The sequence below is a fragment of the Notothenia rossii genome (genome assembly GCF_949606895.1).
Source record: "Notothenia rossii genome assembly, chromosome: 8".
Taxonomy (NCBI): Eukaryota; Metazoa; Chordata; class Actinopteri; order Perciformes; family Nototheniidae; genus Notothenia; species Notothenia rossii.
The window spans coordinates 74,124,174-74,145,148 of NC_136906.1; the positions used below are offsets into that span (position 1 = coordinate 74,124,174).

Consider the following 20,975-nt stretch of genomic DNA (forward strand, 5'->3'; position numbering starts at 1 on the left):
GTTTCAACTAGTAATAATAAGATGACAGTTTTAAGAAGATTGTGGATTTTAAGAAAAGTGTTGTGTATTTCTTTTGTTAATCCCTGACAAAAGGCCAACCCAGTAATCTTCCATTTAAAAGTAAGTAAGTTGTCATAGTCTGCCAAGCTGTAATTCAATCTCGAGTTTAAAAAACAAGCCCTTCTTTTGGGATTGCTTTGTCATCTCTTTACCGAATTATAAATGCGGAGCCTTACTTGACACCTGCAGAGAAGCTGACGACGGGGAAGAAGAAGCCGTCGGTGTTGAAGTCTTCGAACATGCCCTGGACAGGCTGCCCGTTGATCCTGAAGGACATGCTGGGAGCGCCCAGATCCAGACAGCAGCTCACCACGTCGTCTGAGTTCAGCAGGTGCTGGTTAATGGAGGCCACGGCCCTGGGGATTCGGCCTAGACAACATCAGGCAAAGAAAGAGAGAGAAGATGGATGGATGTATCAGCAGCAAAGTCATTGCGAAAGTAGGGCAGGATGATGGGCGGGGGGGGGGGGGGGGGGGGGGAGTTGAGCAGAGAGGGGGAGAGATGGGGATGAGTGCTTAAAAAAGGTGGAAATGAAAAAGTGATGGGACTTTTAGTAGATTTGGAAGGGGGGGGTGAACTGAAGTAGGTGTTACGCTTTTAGGGTGAGAGCAGAGAAGAGAGGTATTCAAGGCTTTGGAGCCCTGAAGCACCAGAAGAGTTATTTTTTGGTATACTTTCATATCTGTGATTTGCTGGTATTCACCTTTGCATCGTTTTTACACAAGTACAACTTAAAGATGTTAGACCTTCCCTGAGGGACTTTTAAAAGACAAGCCAAAGATTGAGGTTTTAATTTGATATCACCGTAAGAGCTGTGACTTTGTCCTTTACTTTGTAGAGAATGAAGGAGCAACCAAGAGAGTGGACAGCAGGCTGCTGAATTATTCACAGACAAAGAAATCTGTCGAGGCAAAGTCCTTCCAAATCCACAACAGCTCTTTTTGCACACCAGTTCTTGGTATCATTTGCTGCAATGATTCAAATTTGTTTTTGTTTTTCAAAAGCAACAGCAAACAGTTTTGGGTATAGTTCAATGATATGTCACTCTCCACGTAGGAAACACTTTAAAACTTAAAAAAAAACACTTAACATTTCAAATGATACAATTCAATGGTTTAATGACCTAAAAAAAGAGTTTGCATTTTTCTTTACAAAAATACTTTCTTTTTGTGTTACCAAAAACTCACTTGAGGAGCTAAACTTGAAAGTGAAGTAGACAGTGTGTTCACACCTTGCATACTCCAAGAAGGCAAAACAAAAATACCTTTTAAACGTGGCTGCAGATGAACAGTGAGATTTTTGTGTCTCCCCATAGGCTTCTATCTCATAACAAACTAGCAGGTGTTGCTGCAGGTCTTATATAAAGATGCCTACCTGACCAGAGGTGAAGTCCATCAAAGCTGTAGGAGTACAGGTCGTCTCCAGCACCGTTGCCGCCCCACCCCTCTCCTCCCCCGGGGTACGGAGCGTAGCCTTTGGTGTTGGCCCAGCCCACTCTCAGGTGGGTCGGCTCTCCGGTTACAAAGTGGTCCACCTGGTCGATCACCAGCTCAAAATACCACTTCTTATACTGAGCTGAACCTTCAGCCACACCCAGGAAGATGTTCGGCCTCATACTGGAGGAGATTAGAGAGAAAGATGAAGAATAGAAGTCATTGTAGTCGTGAATCATGACGCCTTGAATGGAAAGTTTGACCGTCACCTCTGAACATCATTGACGAGGCGAGTTTGAAGCAGCAGGTCTCTCTTGGGAAGCAGGTTGTCACAGATCAGATTCTGATTGGCTCTCACTGCAACCCCGTTACAAACACAGAGGGAACAGAGGACATCCAGAATCTAAAAGAGAGGAAAGGTGGAGGGAAAACTCAGCCATTTTATTGCTCTCTGTTGTTTCATAAAAGTGTTGCACAACATCTGCACCTTGCTTTTCAGTTTAATGGTCAGTCGATCAGTCCGATTCTTTTGTGGCAATGCTTGTAGTGCATATTTCATAAAGAACCCTCAAGTCAACATGACCATGGACGTCTACCTAACACTCGTGAAATGACAGCTGTTGTTCGTTTACAAGGATGTCGTTTCATGCCTGGTCAAATGTACTGTGACATATAAACACTGCATATAAACATGGTAAGAATGTCAGTAACACAAGAACGTTGATAGCAGTCAACATGTCCTTTTTCTACTTGGTCACCAGGCTGCTTTGTATATCTGTATTTTAAAGCTGGCTCCCTTCTTTCTGGATTAAACGAGGTGTGCAGTTTCATCTTGTGCTTTTCTGTCGTGTTATGAGCTTCACAGACTCACTGTCAGGCTGCTGGAATTGTCATTTTTCCGCCTACCTTGTAGTTGCGTCCATTCTTGTAAAGCAGAGAGATTATGGATTTAATGTGACCTCTCTGAATGATGTTCAGAGCCTCTGGACTTTCCACCAGGATACAGTGGAGGACTTCCAGGATCCCTGAGAGGTCAGACAGAACATGTGTGTCATTATCAGAGCAAATATATAAAGTGTACTGACCACATCTCTGCATCAGTATAATGCTCATAAGGGTTTAGGCTTTTTCCAAATTTCAAAATAAATACAAAGTTTCCCATAATACCTGATGAAGATTCCAGTCTCTCCAGTTTGCTCACCAACCAGTCCAAGTTGCGGGAGAATTGGGTGCAGTTGTTCCTGTTCCCACGGATCAGTGCGGCTAAACCAAGACAAGTTTGCAGAAGGTTTAATAAAAGTACATATACGGTTTAGTAAAGACGTTAATTCAATTGATCCAAGCAGCTGACTTGTGGAAAAGTGGATGTTACAACTTTTAATACAAATGTGTCACAAGATGTAGATATTAAAATTCATGAGATGTGACAAAACTGACACCTCCCCATAATGACATCTTCTTGGGATTTATATTTTGAAGCCTCGTTTGAAAGGAAGTAAGGCGTTCTTTTTTCTCCAAAAAGGTTGAGGTGTATTCCCTTGTGTCCTTTCTCTGTCAAGGAGGTGACATTAAGGAGTCTCCTTATGACTTGACTGTCACATTCTTCCCCATCAGGATTCAGGGACACTAGACAGATTAATGCCTGTGAAACTGTTTAACAGCACTTTGTGCCCAAGGAATACTGATGGGGGTCTAATCTCTTCGAATCCTTTCTTTTCAGGATAGCTATTGTTCACATGGATAGAGCCACACCATGAGGCACGGGCAGGGATGTTCACTGTGATTATGTGAATGTGAAATTAAAAAAAGTCATAGACAGAGAGGAGACCCTGAGGCTACACAGATAGACTTTGAATAATGGTAACATTAGCATAAACTATATAAAGGGATACAAAAAAAAGCCACCACTAAATGACCATTAACCAATTTTAATACTTTAGTTATAATAAACGTGGCAACATTTCAATGAGGAGAATCACAATTGAGAAAGGGTTTGTGGTTCGAGTCCCATCTCATTAAGATCTTTCATCACGTTTTGCAGCATCCTCGATGATTTGTGTCAGTGTGCGGGAATCTTAAGCTACGAGATGAAGTATTTTAAAGACTTCCATTATCTGCTATTCATTCCTTATACATAGCTACACACAGTGTACTTTAATGCATACTTGTATCGTGACACCTGAAAATCGTAGTTTCTGTCCTCCTGTGGATATCGCCTGACCTTGCTGCAGTGACGCACAGCTCCTATAAAGCCTCATAATGCACAATGAGATATAGAGGTTTACCTGAAGCAGACAGCAACATCTCATTCCTAAGACTTGGCAAAAAACGGATGTAATGAGTTTTTTCATATGTGCTAAAAGTAGTGAAGAGCATTTCCTGGCATGATATACAACCATTCTCTTATTGAAAGAAATCCTTTGTCAAAGTTTACTCAAATAATCATCATGCATTAAGTATGTGATACAAGAGTCTTCTGGCATGTTTCTTCCTCTCCCACCATTGCTCCTGAAAGCATTTGCAAGATTCTGCTGTGCAAATCCAAACCGCCAATCACAGCGGAGGCGTCTCTAACACAGTGTCATTTACTGATTGTGAAATCCAGTGTTTCCCATACATTGATTCATTTGTGGCTTTAAAAGATCGTCCGCCACAAACAGATCCTACCATTGGTGAGCACTGTCCAGTTGGGCCGTATAATCTTTTGATGTTCCACATTATTTTCTCACTTAATAAACTTCACTTCATATAAACTTTATCTTATTTACATGTAAAATGGAGCTGATAAGCTAATAAAGCATATATATTGCTCAGATTTAGAAATATTAAATTGAATATAGCCTCATACTGACTGCTTAAATTCTCAGGACTTACATCAGCCGTCATTGTTTACGGCGTGCAGAGCAGCTTTTTATCCTCGTGCCAAAATATTACAAGAGTAATGAGAGTGAGAGTGCTGGAGGAGAATGAAGACTTTGATTGGCTGTGGGATCCGTTTCATCCTCTCTCATTAATATCAGCCACTAGTTTAAACAGCAAAGCTCAGGGATGAACTCGCAGAGCTATGGACCGCTCCCTGAAACGGAAGCACGGTGAACTACTTCTGGATATCTTTTGGCTGCTTGTGAGACACAAGTATCCATCCCTCTCAGAGTGCCATCAACGTGCTTTTACAGTTTCAACTTTCCAACCTCCTACTTGTGCGAGCTGGCGGTCACTCGCATATGTCAAAAGCAAGACCCGCCCCCGGCTGTCAGTGGAGCGTGGCGCTGTCCACTACTCCCCCCCCCCGCGCATAAAGAGACTATTCTCCCAAAAGCAGGCACGTGTCGCACTAACATGTGCCTATCATAGTTTTATTTTTGTCTTGCTGTTTGAACTGATTAGTCTTTTATAATTATTATTACGTTATTATTCATTTTAAGTTATCATAGGCCTACCTCTTTTGAAATCCAAATGTAAAATACTAACTCAGAAGGAGAGTTGGAATGAAAATGACCTGTATTCTTGTTTTAACACAGGTAAGCCTACTATTAACAGCCAAAGTAAAGAGCCTATACTTAGTAAGCCTGTTTATAATATTTCATTCATCATACTAAGAAATGGTGTTGATGTTTTTTGGTCTGGTTCTTGTCATTATATGATGGATTATATGGTTTTTAGGATAACCTATATTTGATTATTTGTTCTATAAAATGTTCTATTAAATTAAATACACATTTGAAAAACAGTTGATGGTGTATTTATTGTTTGTAGTTTAAGCTCTGAAGTGTTTTTTAAATCTATGAGAAGTTGGTGTGCCTTGGGGTCGAGAAATATTTTAAGGTGTGCCTTGGTAAAAAAAAAAACTGGTCTAATGGATAGTGAGGTGGGCTGATGATTGGAAGGTTGCAAGTTCAAATCCCGCCTGGAACACCACCACTAGTGTGCCCTTGAGTAAGGCACTTAGCCCTCGGTTACTCCAGGGAGAACATCCCTGTAATTGGTCATTGTAAATTGCTTTGGAATAAAGCCTATGCTAAATCCCTGAATTGTAAATTATATTCTCGGGAGAATAAACCCCACAGATGATCAACTCCAGTGTGTCTCACTCATTAACAATGCAACACAGAGCAACAAGAACATTGTCTGCTACAGTAGCCATGAACTCGCATGTATTTTGTTATTTGAGGGGGCGGTGGATGCGTGGGCCACCCGAATAGGTTAAGGGGCCTTTGGCTTTTCTTGCCGGTGGTGCGGTGGCGGTGCCCCCACAAATAGAATCAAATTATTTGGGAAACACTGATATCTTATTTTGATTAAGATGATGTTACTGCATTGTCTATTTCTCACCTCTAGAACATTTCCTACTTTGACTAGACTAGTGCTTGTTTTGGCTCCACTCTTTCCTATGTGGTGCCCTTGCCACAAACTCTTTCATTTTACAAAACAGCAACAGAATTTAGCTTGACAGTTTGATCAGTGTTTAGCAGTGACTGAGACCTTGTTAGAGACTCCTCGGCTATTATTGGTTGTTTTCGTTATTCACGCTCAATGGAATCTTGCACAACAACATGGCAGCACTGGAGGGAAAACAGGACTTATTTTTCACAGTGTATCTATCTCATGCACTATTGTCAAGCAGAGTGGCAGCAAATATGAGTAGAGTTATTTACCAACTATAAATGACCAACTGCTTTTTGACCTGCATTAAAAAGCTGTGTGTGTATTCCTTTAAAAGCAGAATTTCAGAGTTAGAATGGAAAGGAGAAAAAGGTCAGGGAAAACATCATTCATCATGCAAAACCTGCTTCACCAGACTGCCTTCGCATCCTTGGGGGTGACCCCTCCGCAGGAAAGGGCTGGAGAGCACTCAGAGGAGTGTATTTGTGGGTTCTTTAGCGTGTGTGTTTACTGTGTGTGCATGTGAGAGTACATGCTGGGGAGGTGATGAATATAAGGGCAGTCAAGGTGAGCCGAGGGGAAGCTGTTGATGCGAAAGCTCCAATGACAGCAAAACAAACAATAAAGTTTTCAAAATAAAACTTTCTCAGGGTCAATTCAGGGGATAATGCCAGAACCTCTGAAGGCGAGCATTTTGTTAATGATGCCATCATTTTTTTTCAGATATGCAGCTCAACGTTTAATACTGCACCCCCAGACTGATCTCAGAGAACAATGTGACCTAAATGAAAAGCAGCCTAAATGATCAAAGAAGTATACAAGAGGCATTCTGCTTTTACTTTTCTCTCCATTCCCTTGTCCCAAATAGTTACATATGAATGTCACCAGCTGTGAACTACAGATGTGGCATGGGCAAAAGGAAATGCGAACACAGGCGTGATAAGAAGTGTGAAGTGTGAAGGGGAAGGGGAGGATTCGGTGAAGACACTGAGGGAAGATTAATACTGCCTCTCTGCCCAGGGTCGTCAGCTGTCAGAAGATGTGGATATTTCATGAGATTGATCACTCAGCAGGCTTACCCAGGAGTTCATAGAGGAGATTGAGGATGTCCTTCCACGCTGTTCCGGCCTTCTCCCCAGCCACCTCTGCAAAGTGGGCAGCGCTGTTGTACAGGTTCATCCGGTCAATGCATTTAGACAGGAGGGACAGCATGCCCTAAAATTAAAGAAATCCAGGAATGATGGCATGATTCATTTGTGATTCAAATTATTACACACAAATTATATTCCTATTTGTAAGAAGATGTGGAATACTATTTCTTAAACTTCACTCAATGGGGTTAAATGAATTTTTTATCAGAATCAAGTTCATTGCCAAGTTCATTTATGGCACATTTCCACTGCAGCGGGGTAGCCCCGTTTAAGCGTCCCTAAGCGTCCTCGCTCAGGCCTCGGGCTGCCTCGCTGGCCGTCCGAGGCCGTGGCGCATTTCCATTACAGTTTAGGACCTGGGGTAGCAACGCAGTGTAGGCGGGGCGATCGGCTTTTTTTTTGGCCAATGAGATGTAGGAACGTCGTCACCTCCTCGGTCGACCACTGTGTGCTTGTCTTTGACGTTGCCTTTTTTGTAGCTGCTCCGTTTACAAAAATGCTGTGTATAAAAATGCTGAAAGCTTGCTTTTAAATATATATGCGACGCTAGGGATGATCTCGCGCGCGATCTTGTGACGATTCTCTCTGACCAATCAGCAGTCGAGAGTGTTGACGTCACTAGTTCAGCCCTGGCCCTGGCCTGATGGAACCACGATTTTATGGGGCCGGAAAAAGAGGGAAAAAGTACCCGCTAGCCGGTGCTACGCTATATGGAAAGGCCACCAAAAACTAGCCTGGCCGCTTGAGGACGATTAAGGACGCTTAAACGGGGCTACCCGCTGCAGTGGAAATTCGCCATTACACACACAAGCAGTGTTTCCGCCAGACCAGGGCTGAGAGGGCGTCCACCCCGAGAGCGGGGGGGGAGGTCGTGTGACGTCACGTTGTGTCACGTGACTTGAATTTTGAATTGAGCTGTCCCTTATCGTTACTATCTCTTTACGTATTAGTGATGGGAATTCCGGCTCTTTTTAGTGAGCCGGATCATTTGGCTCGGCTCACTAAGAAGGGCCGGCTGTTTCGGGTCCTAAACAGCTCTTCATTTCACCACAGTTTACTACGGAGCCTCAGTTTCGCCTCAGTTTCGCCGCTGCGAGGCTCCGGCGCTCGTATTTCACGCGTGTGCTCCACTAGCACCCCCCATCAAGGCTCGCCGGCAGTACACTTTCCGTCACATGAAACACGCTTTGCTGGCGGCGAAAAGAATCCCACCAGACTCCTTTGCCCCTCCAACAGAGGGAGGTCCTTGTCCTTTTTCGTTTTCGTCATTTCAAGCGATAAAAACTCTCGATTTTCTCTAATTATTTATTTGTTTTGACGTATTTATCGAATAAGGGCGTCAAATGACGGCAAGACGCCCCCCTGGCGGAAACGCTGCATACAAGGAATTTTCTTTGGTGTATGATGGTGGAAACATAAACATAAGAAAATAAGATGCAAGAGAAGGTCAACAATATATAAAAATATCTTAAAAAACGAATTAGCATAAAAAAAAGTATGGACACCAACTTAAATATTCAAAAAGAAACTAAAAAACTTAACACAATGAATATATGAGAATATTATATATAAAAACTGCAGTGTGTTATACTGTTTAGAAGCAGAACCGAATCAAGTGTATTGCTATGTATGTTTACACATAACAGCATTCAAAATATCTGACACACAAGAATATACATATTGTCTTAAATGTCATCTTGATAGATCTATCGAATACATCCATTTAGATTAAATATGTATCATTTGGTTTACCAAGGAGTCATCAGCACAATCAGCATTTTGTTAGAGCTTCTTATTAAGAAGTTGGAGTCTCCACATCTCCCACTCTCACCTCATCTTTGAAGAGGTCTTGGCGTTTGATGAGTGAACGGAGGAGACACTGCTTCTCCTCGTGCTCCAGCTCTGAATCGGGCTGTTTGAAATACTCGATCAGGTCGTTGAGCGTCTGCAGCACCTCTTCAACATATCCCGCAACCGCCTTGGACTCGCCCTCCGCAATGCTGTCCAAAGCCCTGGAGGAAAAACACAGGATGGACGAAAGAACAAGAAATAAGCTGTTGTGCACATTGTGTGCCTTTCTTTTGTCGTGTTGTGTGACAGACATGGAAGGGTTTGTGATGAAGCCATTACTTGATAAAGTTGGCGAAGAGGAATGTGCTGTTGCGGATGATGCGAGCAGCACGAGACTCCTCATGCTGACAGCGCTGGAGAATGAGCCCGTCGTCCATGTGGCCCTCAGAGTGCAGGCAGGCCTGGGCAAACACAAACACACACACATAAGCATTTCATCCACACACGAGGACCATCACATTTATACAGCAACGAAACACCCAGGCATCAGTAAATGTCTTTTCAACTCACATACTTCATATTTTGTTACTAAAACATGGGCGTTTGAACAGCTGTGAGAAATGGAAAACAAACCAATTACATTTGCATTAAGCATGCAATCAAAATGTAGCTGCATAGTTTGTTCCGCCATCCTTATCTGGGTGACGTTAATGCGACAGACATTTGGTAAATATTTCAATATTTATACACATTTGTGGGAGATTCTGAAAGGCAATGTTAGAAAGCGTAATTAATCACATCCTACTTTCGATGTGGAAAATATTTAAGACTATTAAACGATTGATTTGAGACACCTTCATACATTCAATAATTATTAGATTATTTATAATATGTTATTGACCTTCAAATAGAATTCATTGCCTTTTATAACTTGTTGAGGACCAGCAGGAATGCTATAAAACTGAAGGGGGCGGGGGGGGTTTCTTTCGCTGTTGAGTTCAAATATCAACAACCTTTTCCAGAATGCTGACTCCCCCCTTTAAGTATGTAATGCATGAAGGGAGAGTCTCCTGAAACAGGTTGGGTTTATATCACTACTGCTCAGGGAAACCTGACTCACTGTAATTAAGCAGCATAATTAAGAAGAGGAGTTAGGGTTGGGGGTCTCAAGTGTAGGCTGACCATCACCTCCTACAGATCAGGTGCATTGGTCTCCTGCCAAACTGCAGGGACTCCCTGGCACCGGCATGAGGAGGCGTTTGATGTCCCAGGAGGCACTGCCGCCAATGAGCAGCGTTCATGCGCCTCCCTAATCCCCCCGTGTCTCGTCCAAAAGCAACTGTTACCTTAGCGTGGCACATTATCACTTTTTAAATGGGTTGCACATCACGGGTGAGTGTGAGGGGAGAGGGGTTGTGTCAAGAGTATCCAGGGCAGACGATGATTTTAAATAGAGTAGAAAATAAATATTTGCCCGGGAGTTTAAATAGCCTTACGAGCCAGCGGTTTGATAAGGTGTGATTTGCTACTGTGCACACGGTGCTCCGAGGTGCTGCAGGCGAGCTATGGCAGGCATTCAGGATCTCACGGTAAACACAGACACCAAATATATATACAGTCATTTGTATCGCTATGCAACAGTGCAATAATTGGTTTATAATTATGCACCAGCCACTTTCACTCTATAGGTATGTTCAGCCTGCAACATGTTTCTATACTGCTATTAAACTACCGGTAGTATTTTTCCGATAGTTATAATACACATCACTACACTGCAAACTGATTATGGTGAAATGAAAGATGCTTAATATATAATGACTGAGGGAAGTTGGATTGTTTTATCCTATTATTTTGTCTCTGAAATGTTTAACTTATTCATCCTTCAATTCTGAAACTAGACGGTGCTTCATTTTGATAGGAACATTTTATCACTAAACAATCCCACTAAAAGTCAATGTAGCGTTACTGTGGAGTTATAGCCCAACCCTTTTAAGCGTTGTTGGTTATTCATAAACTTTGAGCAGTGAATGTAGATAACTGCACAACAAAGAAAGCTTATTGATAGTAAACATTCAATTGATCAACCGTTAAACAGTGAACTATAGCGGAAAAACACAAGACCCTTTTCTACAGGAATGTGCTTTCATCTTAATAACCACACAGACATACTGTATACACCTTTTAAATAAACAGTCCTGCATTTAAAATAGCATTGCTTCTAATGGTTGAATGGAAAGTCTTCTTCATGTTCATGGGAATAATTCAGTAAAGTTTAAGATCCAGATTTTCAGCGATGTGTAATGTAATGTTTTCCTGTTTACCCTTCTTTTCAGGGGTCCCAGGCGAGATGATTTGGCATCAGGCGCCAGGTAGGACAGCCACAGTCCCGTCGCTACGTGCATGACGAAGCACACAGAGTCTCCGTACTTGATCTCCGGCACCCCCATGCCATCGATGTCTCTCTTTGGGCCCACCTCGCCTTTTTCCTGTACACATTACCAAACACACGCACATGTAAATATGACAAATTGAGATGTATTGAGATTAGAAGCAGAGGCAGGTTGAGAGACAGTGCATTCATTGGCCTGCCAGCAGATTGCTGCGGCATCATTAGCTCTGCTACATTTCCGCTCAGCAGAGATGGAGCGATGCGGCTGATTGAAAACGACAGCAAGTAGCGGGGAACATATTAATGCCAGTGTTCAACATTGCAGACTTTTTTAGGAAGAGTGAAAGGTAGAAGAAGTTGAGAAATAAGAGAGTTTATATATCCATATATATTTGTAGAAGAAGCATGAATCCTACTTAATCCAGAATTGCCTGCAGGAAAGAGTCATTACTGAGGGCAAATGAAAGCCTCCAAATTGGACAGCACTCGGAGGATTCCATATTGAACCTTTTGCAGATAAAAGGATCTCTGCAGGGACACAATGGTCCTCTGTGAAGGTGACTCGTGGCATTGAACTGTTTACGTGGCTGTAGCCCTTTCTGCGGGCAGGGAAGATAGTGGCCGACCCCTCCCTCCTTGGCACAAACTGTTCACCCCCCTCCCCTCTGGCAGGAGGCTGCGCTCCATCAGGACCAACACCTCTCGCCACCTGAACAGTTTCTTCCCCTCCGCTACCGGCCTCTTAAACAAGGCCCCCCCCCACTGACACTTACCTCAACCACAACGTAGTCTCTATATGCATTACATTAATGCACACAATGTTCATACTGCTTACTGCACATATTTCTTGTTTCATATTTCATATTTTATATCCTATAATTCATTCACAGCATTCTATTTCCATGTAAATGACTGCTTTATTTTATTGCTATTTAACTATATTTTATTACGCTGTCCTTAAAGATTTTTTTTTTATATTCGATTTCTTGTTTTATATTTTATGTCTGCACCACGACAAGTCAATACTGGCAATACATCTGTTTCTGACTCTGATTCTACACAGGCTACTGAGGGAGGATTCACACATGAAGACATGTGTTTATTGTATTGGGATCTACAGTGATCAGCTCTTATTTTGAAAGAACACACAGTTTACCTGATTGCATTGTGAAGCTTTAAAACAAGAGAAGGAATCAAAACCACGTGACCAAAATGGGAGAGGAAGAAATAATAACAAAAAGTGAGACTCCTGTTTTTAACTGCTTAATCTAAACAACATCATAACCACCTCGCTGAAAAATCACTAAAACACACATTTGAATTTCCAGTAAGCCATCTGCTTCCTTTCACACGTTGTTTTTTGTCAGTGAGACTATTTTTAGAACACATTCTATTAAAAGCAGAGAAATGCAAATGCCTCAGAGAGTTCAAAACAGAGAGTGCAATAAATACAAAGGCTGGCTAATTGAGATGAATTAACAAGGAAAAGCAAATCATAGAATGTAAAGTAGGTATTTTGAAATCCCCTAATATTATAATCTTATCACTGTATTGGGGAAGATAGATTCCTCTTAACTCCATAATTGAAAATAGCTGCATCCCAGCCAGTTGCTTTTAGGTCAGTCCACAGCATGAACGTTTACAGTGTTGTCTACTCAGCAGCTGTGAAAAGGTCAATGTACTGTGGCCATGAGCTCATTAAGAGCTTACAGACCGTCTCGGGAGCCTTTGATGAAGCAGAGAGAGGAGGAGATATTTTGAGTCTTCTTTTTAATGAGGCTAGTTGACAACAAACATTTATTTACATCAACACCAGGGCAGCTTTCAGATGGCGTAGCTGCCTGACTCAAAACGGCACATCAGAGCTACAGTATACTTGTGATAAGAGAATGATTCATTATGTCTATATGGGCCACTGACCTTGGAGGGCCTGAAGCAGAAGGAAGTGGCCGTGGTGTCGGACCGCTCCCTGTCCTGCAGGACCAGTCCGGGGTCCTCCGTCATGGCCAGGTAATGACCGGTCGCGAGGTGGCGGAGTCTGAAGGCCTGACCGAAGCGGATGTGGCTGCCGCTCCAGCTGAACACAGAGAACTGGGGTCATGCACTTTGGATACAACACTGGATTGTCGGGCTGTTATGAAAAGTGTGAAGCTTTTCCATAGTATTATATGAAAGCAGTATTTGTTATTTGTAGAATTATATTCCAGAGATAGATGCGTCTGACTTGAGTTATCCAAACTATTCCAAGAACTCCAGAGAGTTATAAGGTCAAAAAGCCACCAAGGCTTCACCTTAGCTTGTTGAACTTAAAAAATCATAAATCCTGACTTTGTGAATTCATGATAAAAGACACCACTGACATGTTTTTATTTACATGTTGACAGGAATAACTCATTCTGTATAGCCTAGACCAGGGGTGTCAAACTCAAGGCCCGCAACTTCATTTAATGTGGCCCCGCAAGAGCATGCAAAGAATATAATATGTTATTATACGGTTACATGCCACTTTACAGAGGCACGTTGCCCATAAACTACATGTCCCACAATGCATCTTGTTTTGTGACATGCGCACTGAAGAGACTTGCTATTATTTGCCGTAGACTTCTGCTTTCAGACGTAGTTCATTATTAACTTATTAACCTATCCGATAATAATCCAATGCAGAGGACATTATGAATTATAATACATTATTTTATATACATTATATATTTATATAGTCTTAAATCCCTTTGAGTGCAACCATAATGCTGTGGCCCAGGAGTTTCCCACCCCTGGCCTAGACTGTGTGGTAGATTAAATCACCCAATTAAAATAGTTTGACAACTTTGTAAAAACCAATATGCAAGTGGAATAAACACGTCAACTTAAGAGATAGATAACGTTTATATTTGTTTACTGTCAGTCAAGCTCAAACGCTCTCTATATGGTAAGTGCAAGTGTAGAAAACACTGATAAAAATTCCTCTCTAAGCCGAAAAGGACAACATGTGCCCTAATGAATGCACCTGCACCGTTTCAAAGTGAACACACTGACAGGCAGTCTCAGGGAGAGCTGGCAGGAGATGTGTGTGGAGGGAAAACAGCGTGGGTGGTTAGTTACAGAGAGGAAGAAGAGGAAGGGTGAAGAGGAGTAGATTGAAAGGGATCGTAAACAGAGCCGCACCTTCTAAAGGGCTTTGCCAACTAATTAGTAGTGACAGTTCAAAGTAGAGGGAGGTGGGTTTTATGTATACCCCGCAAGAGAAGCTGTCACATTTGCACATAAAGCCGTGATTCTATGTATTCTTCATGAAGGAATCACATCAAATGAGACAACTCCTCCATGCATTTCTGAGAGAAATATGTCAGAGCTTTGTGTTATATTCCCAGCTCATGTTCTTCACTGTGTGTATATTACCTGATCCTGAGAGGCTCCAGTCTCCAAAGAGAGCGAGCCCTTGACGCTCCCTTCCCCGCTTCATAGTTGACTATCCTGAGAGCACAAAGACATGAGAAGCAGTTTCTATTATTTACGAGCTTTTCAAGTTACACAGGGAATCAAATAGTGCGAGGGCTTTCCCTGCTACTGCTACAGATACACACAGGGAATATACCCGTGATGTTGGTGAAGTCTCACTGCTCAAACATTTATGTCAGTGTATCTTAGAGTCGACCTATCATGCTATATTTGAAACATATATTGTAGGGCCATACCTATATAAAGTATACATATTTTATTTTTTTCAAAATACCAAACAGATCCTGCATTTTAGCCATGCCTCATTTCGCTCTATTTGCTCTTTCCAGCCCTGTTTTTGCAGGGGGCTGATTCTGTGAGCTGCAACTGACCACGCCCCCCTGCAGGAGAGGGGAGTTGGCAGTTACTTTGGCATTAGGGCAGGGATATCTAGATACTTTCCAAGGGTTGACATAATGAATTGTGCTGAATTAAGCAAGCAACGATGTTTTCAAATCTGTAATCAAAAAGCTCCTCAAAAACACTATCGAAGCAGTTCCTGCCGTTGCTACACTAGTTCCAACAGTAACAACGGGCTATTTTTCTTAGCGGATGCATGTCAATTTAAATCAATACATATAACTATTTTTTAAATCAATAAAATCATTTTCTAAATCCACAAAAGGATGTTTTTAAGAAATGTAATGTACAAATTCATCTTTCACCTAGAAGACTCTGACAATCATGTTATCTCAATTTGAATTGACCCTGTGAAGAGTTCTAATCGGTTCTCTTCCATGATTTGGAGACATTGGCGCAACAGCCTCTACAGACAGTGAGCATGTGTGGATAGCTGTGATTGGACTGATTTTATGTTTTTTTATCTGCTTGTTTTGTATTTTAGTTTTTAATCTTATTTATTGATGTCTATCTTGTCATTTTGTATGTGATATGGACCTTGAGTCTGAAATAAAGATTGAATTGAATTGATGTGTACATACTTGACATTTCTCATTGTTTGTGGTTGATCTTTCTGCTTTTTTGTTATACTGATTCTGGAAGGTAATGCAAAGAGGTCAGCTGTGAAACAACATCCTTTAAGATGGCAAACAATCAAGGATATTAAAGTGCTTTTGTTTCAGGAACGACCCGTGTCTGCTTACTATGCTAAATTCCGACTAAAAAGGGACATGAACCGAATTTACAAACACAAAAAGTAGGATTCCATTTTTTTTTTCCTAGAATGAAGGTGTGCAAAGATTGTTCAAACGTAATGGATTTATTGAAGCTGCATAATAATACCATTGCTTCTTTTCACACCACTGTAAACATTCACTAACTATTTCTACAAGCCTTTTTGTAAACAAGGTGTTTTATTAAACAGTTGAGCTCAGTCATTATTGCAGAACAGAGTTGTAGAACAGTTTTATTGATCAAACAAACAAAAATACTTGTTCAATTGTTAGTTTGAAATGTTTTACAGTTGATTGACTAACTGGACTTGTGGATGGACCTAATTGAGTTAAATTAGTGAGCCTAATATCTACCAACCTCTGCTCCTCATCACTCTTGTTTGCTCCAGGGATGGACAAGCTCTCATCATGCCCATGACAAAGACGCATCACATGTCCACCAGTCAAATAACCTAATATTAACAACAAAAACAACATTGTAATACAAAACAGTCAATACTCTTTGATCATGCAGTTACTCTCTTGACCATGTCTGTATGGGGTTTTCCTCATTGCTTACAGGCTCAACATTTAATATACACATAAGTCATAATCTGAAAACATTATTAAAACTATATGTAACTGTCTTATACTGATAGGGTTATTGTTGCTGAGGTGGTGAACTTGCCTACAGCCACGTTGCCTGAAGAGCAGGTGGGCTGGACGTTCCACAGGGTCTGCATGAAGGACGCGTCCACCTGGGCGTGTCCATTGGCGTTAGAGAGGTGCTGCAAGAGAGAAGCGTGTCATTCAGCGCTGATGAGTGGAGAGTGCCGGTAAAGAAGTTGTTTTAGCAAGATGGAAACATGGACAGTGAGATTCAGCCATTGTTGAAACTTATTTTATTTAAGGCGGTAAAAAAATGTGTTTATTTGCTTCTTGACAGAAGTTAAGGTTAAAATGTGTCATAGGAAATGCTTTTATTTTGAAGTGCAAGTATGTGTCCTGCTCTTGCTTCTTCCTGTTATGATTTTGAAATGAATATGAGTGATGTCAAGTGTATTTTCTCCGTCTTCCACCTTTCTTGTTGGAAACTGTAAAATTCATATAAAGTAAACATGTTCAGTTTGGACAAGACTCGCTTGGTTCTTTTACATTACATCACATGTCACTTGTTAGACGCTTTTTATCCAAATACTCAATACTGTGGGCAATCCCCACAGGAGCAATTTGGGGTGAAGTGTCTCAGGGACACAACGACATGCTGACTGCAGTGGGGTTTGAACCTGTGCTCCCCCTGATCCCAACACCAACGTACTAGCGCCACACGCCTCCGCGTTCTTCGTTTGAAGCTTCTATTACACAACAGCCATACTGCACAAAGCAGGGGTAGGGATTTGAAAAAAGATGAAAATAACTTTATGCCCTCTCTCTGTAGAAGCCAAACCGTGTTATAACGCTGTGGGCTGCATCAGTGTTTCTCAACAAAGCTATGTCCAGATAATACTCTGCAACAACTCCTTCCAGCAGAAACACTTGGAGCCGCTCCCATTTCCCCAGGATTCAGAGGCGAGTGATAGCTCAATAAGATCCTTCAGATTTATCCTCACAAGCGCTGAAGTGTTAATTGGCAAAAACCTATAAGTGTCTTACATTACATTTCATTCCCCCTGAAAATGATCCCATCTATTTTAAATCTGTACAGTATTCCATATATTTCAGTGCAGCCGTCAGTGCACACAGAGGCAGAGGAAAACAGGTTGTGTCCCAACCGCCAAGACTATTAACAGTGATGGAGCACTGATTACTTTTGCCTGAATATCTGATGTGTCCCATTCTTCAAAATCTGAGCTTCTGTGAGTAGGAACAGGTGTTGGGGTTTCCATCGGGGGAGATAAAAGTCTGGAGCTTTGCTTTAATTGGAAATGTTCCTCCATGAAGGGCCAGTGCTGCTCTCTCCTATGCGTGGCACGTCGCTGTCCCTCCTTCTTTCCATTTCCCTCTCTGCCTCTCTTTCTCTTAAGTAAGTTAATTGAGGTCGGGTGTGAAGCGCTGCATGAGGGAGACGGCATTAACTCTCAGCAGATCACTCAGATGGATGCATTTCCTGAAAAAAAAGTTGTATATTTTTCAAAGGAAGCTGCACAAGAGAGCTTTACATGTATTCCGATTTGTATTACAGACAGTATTGGCACGTTTTTTAAGATTTCCCCTTGAATTGCCCTGCAACTCTGAAGAGGCCTGGTGTGAGACGAGTATCAGAGCTAACCGACGGCTATGAAACTTTCTAAAGTGCCTTTTCGAGACAGACAGTGAACCAAAGAAGATAACTCCAGCTATGTGAGGCGTATCATCTCCAAAAACACAACCACTGTTCTCTACACTAGAAGCAATGTCTGCATCTAAACTCTTGCAAGTGTAGAGGCAGACTATTCCGTCTGAGACGCACAAACAAAAAAACAATCTGAACTTTGTGAGATCTGGTAAACAAACCAGACAAAAGTAAAATGAGAGCTGATAGAGGCTATATTGGATGCATCCAGACTGTCTGAAAAACTTTAAATATTCATGAGCCTGAAACCTCTTATCTGGTAATGAGAAACGGAGTAGAGGCCTGCTGATTTAATGAGAATAGCTCGAACTGCAATTAACCCTTCATCTTTCAAAACAGCATCTTCTATCAAGTGTGGGATGGTGAGTTTAAAACAGATCATTCTGTTGATAAAGGTCAGTTATATAAGGCTGCATCTTACTTTTGGGAATGCTTTGGTTCATGGCATCTTAATTGAAAAACTGACCGTAATGTCTCATCATCTGAACTGTTTTCATCAATTTGGTTAATTACACTTTGGAAAAGCAAGCTACTAGTTAAAGGTCACCTATCATGCTATTTTTAGGCAATAGCATAGGTCTCAGATATATAACAATACATAAAAAACATGTCTATGAAGTGTTTTGCTCAAAATACCAAACAGATCACCCATTCTAGCCATGCCTCATATCCCTCTATTTCACTTCCTGTTTCAAAAGTGCTGATTTGGGGTATAAAGGTTTAAAAAAAAAAAAAAAAAAGGAGGAGGAGGAGGAGGAGGAGGAGGAGGAGGAGGAGGGGGCTGAGCTCATGGGGACCCGGCAGCTACCGTCTAAACTAAATACTGCGGTGATGAAACGCCATATCATGGATTATCAAGGATTCTCTCTGAAACAGTCTGGAGCTCAAAGGCTTTCTCTCTTGCCGGTTATACCACAAGGTGAGTTCCTTTTTATTTCCTGCTTCTTCACACACATGCTCTCCAGTACAGGTTAGCTCTGAGTGTTAGCGATGCTAATGTAAACACCGACCATATTACGTCCAAAACAGTCGGGCATTGTTTCTGATAGCAACTTTCTGATAGGGCCGTGGGCCCACATTTCAGATATTACGTCATGTCGACCGATCAGCTCCGTTGTTCCCCCGTTTTTAGAGATTTGGGTACGGAGGAAAAGAAAGAGGGTTTATTTTCTGACGCTGTGTGAGTTCCCCGACACACCGGGGACACATATTTATGTATAAAAGACATACAAAAGTGCATTTTGCATGATAGGTCCCCTTTAAACACTGCACTGAAGTTTGTGTTGGTATCTATACACTGTGTTGGAAAATACATATTATATTGAATTCCAGTAACTGTCTGTTGAATTGACCAACAAACAGCATTAGCAACCTTTTCTGAAATCTTCAATAATTAAATTGCATGTTTTTATTTTGTTAAAGATATTTTAAGATATGTATGACACTAAGTACTGCTACAATTATGGAAGTAAATGAAAGTTTATTTTTGTTTTATTTGATATATTTGAACCGAGAAATCAGCTTGAGTGTATTCGTTACTTAACCTCTATGGCTCGTTTTTCCTTGTGATACAAACAACAAATGTTTTTAAGCTTTTCATTTTCTCCCAGTCGCAGGTAAGCGTCAACAAATAAATTGTTGAGATATTGGACCTACCAGGTATCTCTCTGTGGACACGCTGACTAGGATCAGGTCGTCTCCGATGCGGACCTTCTCTCCCTCGGATCTCTGCTTGGACGCAGGGTGGATGGTCCACCAGCAGGCCTCTCCTGTTAGCATAAAGACAACAACTTTATTCATATATATATATATATATATTTGTTTTCAATTAGACAAGATACATACAATTGAGCAGGTGTATTGTCCAACACATTCATATACTTGTTATTTTAGATGGCTACTTGTTCTCTTTTGTAAAAGCGCCTGTCTTTTCTGACTTGCAAGAAAAAAAAGCATAAAACAGCCGTCATCTGAGGAACACTGGATCAGCAGATTGGTTCTGCTGGAAAATGGCTTTAAGAATTCATGTAGTTCAGATGTCAAATGCACTTTAACTTTGTTTTAAAGTATTTCTCCCATGGGTTTCAATTCCATCAAGAGGTTACTTGCTGAAATGGCTACGACAGAAATCTATAAAAAAAAAGCATTAAAAAGAAAATAACTGCAAGTGGACTGTGTAAAGTGCCTGTTAGTCATACTGTACCTATCGAATCTTCTTGTAAGCCGACATCAAATGACAGCTTGTCTGTCAGAGACCTCGATGTTTTCAAACAGGTCAGGTACTAAGGAGTGAGAAATCAGTTAGTGTTAGGTCAAAGGACACTTTATTACGAGCCCAGATTGGTAGACAGCTTTTTCTATACCTTAAATTATTTCTTTTTTTATCAAAAGTAAATAGTTTAGGACTTAAAACCCATTATCAGAGTTAGCTGAAGAGGTGGTTATGTAGACAATCAACTTCACAAACTCAAATGTGTGCAGAACTGTAAAAAGCAAGCTCTAGTAATCATGTTTTAAAAAATTAAAATAAATCCGGTTAAACAGCTTTTTCAAGAATTGGAATATTCAGGAAAATGGAAATGTACCACGATCAGCCTATCATGATTGTTTTTTTAATTGCAATTCACGATAATCTCGCTAGTCGTAAGTATAAATGAACTGTAGATTACATATTTGTGTATTTCTTACTTCAGCAGGCGTCACAAGCATTTGTTTTCAGTAACTCTTGTGTTAAATTGTGTTTTTGATACTTACCATATCGCTGAAGGAGTGGCGAAGTAGGATGGCATGACCGTAGAGCAAGGTCCGGTGTCCACCCCCCTGACCCGC

At 41.3% G+C, this 20,975-nt stretch overlaps 1 protein-coding gene across 1 annotated transcript in view; it reads right to left on the reverse strand.

Moving 5' to 3' along the window:
- Positions 1–20,975, reverse strand: part of ryr3 (ryanodine receptor 3) — a gene marked incomplete at its 5' end in the record, with an annotated part of 124,643 nt that overhangs the window by 77,418 nt on the left and 26,250 nt on the right. The window contains 16 exon segments of the mRNA XM_079643761.1: positions 237–429; positions 1,435–1,676; positions 1,763–1,896; positions 2,400–2,518; positions 2,661–2,756; positions 6,956–7,091; positions 8,859–9,039; positions 9,158–9,279; positions 11,140–11,304; positions 13,128–13,284; positions 14,604–14,678; positions 16,194–16,287; positions 16,503–16,602; positions 19,803–19,915; positions 20,350–20,428; positions 20,901–20,975. Of these exon segments, the coding sequence (XP_079499887.1) occupies positions 237–429; positions 1,435–1,676; positions 1,763–1,896; positions 2,400–2,518; positions 2,661–2,756; positions 6,956–7,091; positions 8,859–9,039; positions 9,158–9,279; positions 11,140–11,304; positions 13,128–13,284; positions 14,604–14,678; positions 16,194–16,287; positions 16,503–16,602; positions 19,803–19,915; positions 20,350–20,428; positions 20,901–20,975 (2,081 nt within the window).